At 45.9% G+C, this 6,103-nt stretch overlaps 1 protein-coding gene across 1 annotated transcript; it reads left to right on the top strand.

Annotated features, from left to right (window-relative positions):
- The first annotated feature begins 5,162 nt into the window (after positions 1–5,162).
- On the top strand, positions 5,163–5,732 carry LOC136846954 (uncharacterized protein YagA-like). Its single transcript, XM_067118208.1, has one exon. It carries the CDS (start codon positions 5,163–5,165, stop codon positions 5,730–5,732), a length of 570 nt encoding a protein of 189 aa, XP_066974309.1.
- Positions 5,733–6,103: the final 371 nt, after the last annotated feature.

The raw sequence follows: 6,103 nt of genomic DNA on the forward strand, positions 1-6,103 counted from the left end.
TTGCAATTCACAAACAACCCAAACCATCAGGTAAAGGACCACCTTAATATTGAGTATTTTTAACAACAAAAACCCGTAATTCGGTTTACTCAGACGAATTATGATTATGAAAAAGACTATGGTCTGACTGAACGAAAGTCGCAGTTAACAAAACACAATCTCGAACAAACGAAAAAGGGCTTATGATTTTGTGAAACAATTAAGATTATAATCCAGAGAAACAATCGCAAGCTGTCCTTTTTCCGACAGTTCTGGCAGTTGGACTTTTTTAATATGCATCGATGCTCAGGGTTAGTGACGTCATTTCAGCCTAGGTTTTGGTGATGGGCAAGGAAAATAGTTTTCAGCAAGAAACTGTGCCTAGAATATACAGAGCACCGTATAAGCCTTAATTACATGAACCTCTCTCAAACAAAGCGATTCAACACCAAGCGTGTGCCGACGCCATTTCAAAGAGCGTTTGAAAGGGAAGTGCTGTTTGGCCGTAGCAGGAAAGAGACCTGCCGCGCGCCATTTTTCCGGTCCATGGTGTGAGAGGGGTCTCTAATGGAACTCTTCTGCGAGGACTATTCCCTAGATCCTTATTGCTTTTCTGTGTTTCTCGGTAGATAAAAGGATTCCCTCCTCTAGGTTTTGATCAAAGGGTTAAAGGTGCTTCGAAAAGTTCGAGTAAATATCAAACATTATAATAAGAGACAAACAGCAGTGGTTGGAGTCAAGGAAGGAAACCTCTATCATGAGAAACCTTTTATATTCCATGTACATGCTGTATATACCTTCATTTCTCATCAGAGGATGCTATTTTGCCTCTTAATTTGCTTGCAGCAAAGTCGAGGTGTCTAACAGAGAGAAAACTAAGATTTTTATTCAGTAAGCTACTACATTCTTCAGACTGGTAACGATTCAACTATTCATAACTGAAAAAGGACTTTTCTAAATTCGGTAAAACTCCTTTCATTCGGAGACATGTATCTTATGCTTCATTAAAATTAATAAAAGTTTTATTGTAAATCACTAAACGACTTATACGGCCAGGCAAAGGACTGCTCGAATAGCCAATTAAAACGGGACCGTAAATATTTTTAACAATAAAGCATAAATAAAATTCCTGCTTTCTTCTTTGACATTAGAATCAAATGAGTATGAAGTGATGTGGGCATAAATATCAGTTAATTCACAACAGGTTAACAGGAACTTTAATTTTCATCAACTTCCAACAGCATTCATTAAGCAATTATATACAGGAGATTGTTCAATGAAATTTCTAGGAATACCACCATTCAGTTAGAAAATCTCTAATGTAATATATATATATATATATATATATATATATATATATATATATATATATATATATATATATATATATATATATATATATATATATATATATATATATATATATATATATATATATATATATATATATTATTTATTTATTTATTTATATATACGTATGTATGTATACAGTGTTAAGTTAGCTCAAATAAATACTTTGCTCAGATAATTTATGTCTGTTACCCAAACACTGAAGTCGGAGTCTTGCTTTGTTAGTTTAAAAATATATTCATAAGATAATGAGCTATTACCTATTTTCATCTCTCACAAAAAGTTAATAGCAAATAATGTATACTATGTGTAATTTTTGTATCATGAAAGGTATTGTCTATTTATCTCGCATAAGAATTTGCTGCAAAATCATACAAGCTGTGCCACTTGAATAGTTTCCCACGCTGCGCCGACAGGCTGGCAACAACTTCCGTGACACTTGCATCAGACCTGGCTCTCGGACCGTGATTCCCACGCCGTTCTCCTTAGCAACACATCAAGCCAGCAGGGCGGAGCCGAATTCCGTGACACACCTGATTTTCATCTATACAGATGATATAAAGTCTAAAATCAAATACATGTGCATTATTGATCAGTTAGTCACTATGTAAATTTCCTGGGCACTGATTGGTCAGCTATTCATACAAATACCACTGTAGTTTGTTAATAAAGTATCATTTTCAAGATCAATGTCTCTCCTCAATTATCATCCTGCTAAAGTGGTGACCCCATCACACCAACACCCAGCAAAGATGCCTGAGACGTCTGGCAATGACACATCACTCCTACCAATACCATCGCCCAAGTCAAGCTTCCGACCTTCACACCGACTAATGCCTGCATTTGGTTCCATCGAGCCGAAGTCGCACTTCAAATCAAGGGCATATGGTCCTTGTCGACCAAGGCAGATTATGTTCTCACTATCCTGCCAGACCACCTCTTCCCCCAGTTAACAGAGTGGCTGGACGCTAAAGGCACTGATGTTGTCCAGTACAAAGACCTGAAGGAGGTCCCACTAGACAGATTCACACCATCCCCAGCCATTCGTGTACAACAAATCTTCGACGCAGCACAGCAACCCTCTGGTGATCAACACCCATCTGCCGCCCTTCTTGAGATGAGAGCCCTCACCCGTCTTCCTCCTGCAGCAGACGGTTCTCCCAAATCAGTTGATATCCTCAAGGCACTCTGGCTGCAGCACCTGCCAACGTCAGTGAGGTCAGCACTCACCAACATCGAAGACACACCCGACAATGCCCTCGCAACCCTGCAGACAATCTGACGGACACCCACGCTGCTGCAAACCGCCGCCTTCGCCACCCTTCAAGGAACATCCAACCCTTCAGTGACAGACAACCTTCTTAATGACACAGAGGCCACCATGGCTGTCAAACCCTCGCAAATTTCCAGTACAAACCCTCGCCGCCCATTCCACCTTCAGAAATCTAAGGGCCCCAACCACACACAGCAACAATCGCTGCTGTTTCAGCTTTGCCAATACTACAGAGCATTCAGCCCTGCCACCAAGAACGGCCTCCCAGGATGCCCATGGCCAAAAAATGCATGAAACAGGTACCGCCACTTGCGGTAGCCATAACAGATGTGTACCCCTCAACCAGGGGCCATACTAACGTACATGAATCTAACTGTAGTCCTGACATATCCAATCCTACATTCTCTAAGAGCACCTTTGTCTTTTTTATCCTTGATTCCGCCATAGGTACTCACTTTTTTGGTCGACACAGGGGCTTGCCATTCCCTTCTGCCTGTATCCAGTCAACCAACCAAATGCCCACAGCCATCCAACGTCCAACTCACAGCTGCCGTGGATGTCTCAATACCTCTCCTCGGGGCAGGTTTCTTGGCACACCACCAACTGCTCGTGGACATTGCCAAAAGGCACCTCGTCTATGCCACCGATCTGTCCACTATGCCCATCACTGCAGTGCCCACAGAACTTACCCTCCACGTCAACAATTCCAAAGACGATTTTACATACCTGCTCGTCACATACCCAGATGTGTTCAAACCTGAACTACGACAATCTCATCAAATCCCTGCCAAGCACGGTATTTTCCACCACATTAAAACCTTGGGCCCTCCCGTACACTCCTGTTTCTGACGCCTACCACCCAAAAAACTCGTCGCTACTGAGAAAACCTTCACAGAGATGGAGATCATTTTGTGCCAAAAGGCATCCAGTCCTTGGGCATCTCCTCTCCACATAGTAACAAAAAAGGACGACACCCTACGCCCTGCAGAGACTACAGAAGGCTGAACATGATCACCGAGGCTGGCCACTACCCTCTCCCTAACATCACAGATGCAACCTCCTTCCTACACAGCGCTAAAATCTCCTCAAAGCTGGACCTTCTCAAAGGTTACTTCCAGGTCCCCATGAATCCCGAAGACATCCCAAAGACCATCATCACAACACCCTTTGGCACCTTCACCTTCAATTACTCCTGCTTTGGCCTCCACAATGCAGGAGCTATTTTTCAGTGACTGATGAACGGTATCCTGGAAGACCTTCCCTTCTGCGCTTGTTACATCGACAATATTTTAATTTTCTCTGCATCAAAGGAAGAGCACCTCCAACACCTGCACATCGTCCTCCAGTGCCTGCAAGAAAACGGCCTTGTCGTCCAATACAACAATACTCCTTTACCACCAAGAGGGTAGAATTCTTGGGGCACCTCATAACACCTGAAGGTGTCCAACTCTTGCCTGAGAAGGTCGCTACCATCAGGGAGTTCCCCACCCCTACCACCATCAAGGGTCTACAAGAATTCCTCCAAATGGTGAACTATTCTTACCACTGCCCAACTTTGCCTCAACCTTAGTCCCACTCTACGAAGTCCTCAAGGGCAAGCCCTAGGCCCTCACCTGGGGGTCACTGTAGGAAGCCGCCTTCACCTCCACCAAAAATGTCCTCGCCAATGCCACCGACCTCTTTTTCCCTGCAACAGGTCATCTTCTACTGCTGTCCACGGATGCCAGCAACATAGCCATATGACCTGTTTTGGAGCAGATCAACCACAGTCATCCTCGACCCCTCGCCTTTTTTAGCAGGAAACTCAGCAAGACAGAGACAAATTATTCTACGTTTGACCATGAGCTCCTGGTGGCATACCTAGTCTTCAAACGCTTCCAACATTTTTTGGAGGCCACAACTTTCACCCTTAAAAATGACCATCTCCCGCTAGCGCATTCTAAAACCCGACAGTCCGATGCATGGTCACCCCATCAGCGCTGCCACATCAGCCATCTCCGAATTCAACTACACCCCTCGCCACATTCCTGGAAAGCACAACCCCATCACTGACACCCTCTCCAGAATCTCCGTTGATGCAGTATACCTCGGCCTCAATTACATGCAGCTGACGGCCAAGCAACAGCAGGACCCAGAGCTCAATGCCTGACAGACCTCCTTAACGTCTCTGCAATGGCAAGACGTCCCTCCCTCAACAACAACAGCCCTACCTCCATCCTCTGTGATATCAGCACCAGCTGCCCACACCCATGGATCCCACAGGCACTTAGATGTCATGTCTTCAATATTGTCCACGATCTGGCACACCCTTCGGGACAATCCACAGCCACCCTCCTGAAGAAGGGCTTCATCTGTCACAGCATACCGAAGGTTGCAAAGTATGGGCCCGTGAATGTTCTTCCTGCCAGCTCTCCAAATTCCAGCGTCACACAAATTCAGGTGTGAGCTCCTTTCATCAACCACAGTGCCGTTTTGTCCATGTCCACATCAATGCTGTAGGACGCTTCCCACGCTCTGAAGGACACTGTTACCTACTCACAATGGTCAACTGCTCCACAAGATGGCCCAAAGCCGCCCCTATGACGGAGGCATCAGCATAGCATGTGCCAGTGCTTTCCTCTCACCACGGGTGTCCAGATTTGGCATACCCAATCACATCACCTCCGACAGAGGCACTACCTTCATGTCGCAGCTCTGGACATCCCTAAACTGCCTCCTTGGCACCCAGTTGCATCACGCAACCACCTACCATCCCGAATCCAATGACATGGTTGAGAGGTTCCACCGCACCTTGAAAGCAGGCCTGATGCCCTGCTGCAACTTCTTGACCTGGTACTCTCAGCTTCCACGGGTCCTCCTTGGCCTTCGGACCACACCTAAAGAGGGCCTTGACCTGTCAGCAGCCGAGATGGTGTATGGAAATCCGCTTGTGATACCTGCCAAATTCTTCTCCGACAATAACACCTCACCTGACATCATCAGACTCCGGACCATCATCGGAAAATTTGCCCATGAAAATTCGCCTCTGACCACCCATCCTATAAGCCAAATGACAAGACCTTTATCCCCAGGGATCTGCATACTGCAACACACGTGTTCATCAAAACCTATGCCATTCAACAGCCTTTAACCCTGCCTTACATGGGCCCCTACCGGGTCATCGACCGCAAGCAGAAAGCCTTCTTCATCGATATCCACGGTACAACAGATTGGGTTGTCATCGACCGCCTGAAACAAGCATATCTGCCAGGCGACATTGCTCCTCCAGTCCAGTTTTCAAGGGTGGGACGCCCTCTGCAACGCCCTGGTCAACTTTCGGGGGGAGGTTTGTGTGTACATATTGTGCCACATGAATAGTTTCCCATGCTGCACCGACAGGCTGGCACCAACTTTCGTGACACCTGCATCACACCTGCCTCTCGGACCATGATTCCCATGCTGTTCTCCTTAGAGCACATCACGCCAGCAGGATGGCGCCAACTTCCGTGACACACCTGACTT

This window comes from Macrobrachium rosenbergii, chromosome 16, assembly GCF_040412425.1.
Source record: "Macrobrachium rosenbergii isolate ZJJX-2024 chromosome 16, ASM4041242v1, whole genome shotgun sequence".
Lineage (NCBI taxonomy): Eukaryota > Metazoa > Arthropoda > Malacostraca > Decapoda > Palaemonidae > Macrobrachium > Macrobrachium rosenbergii.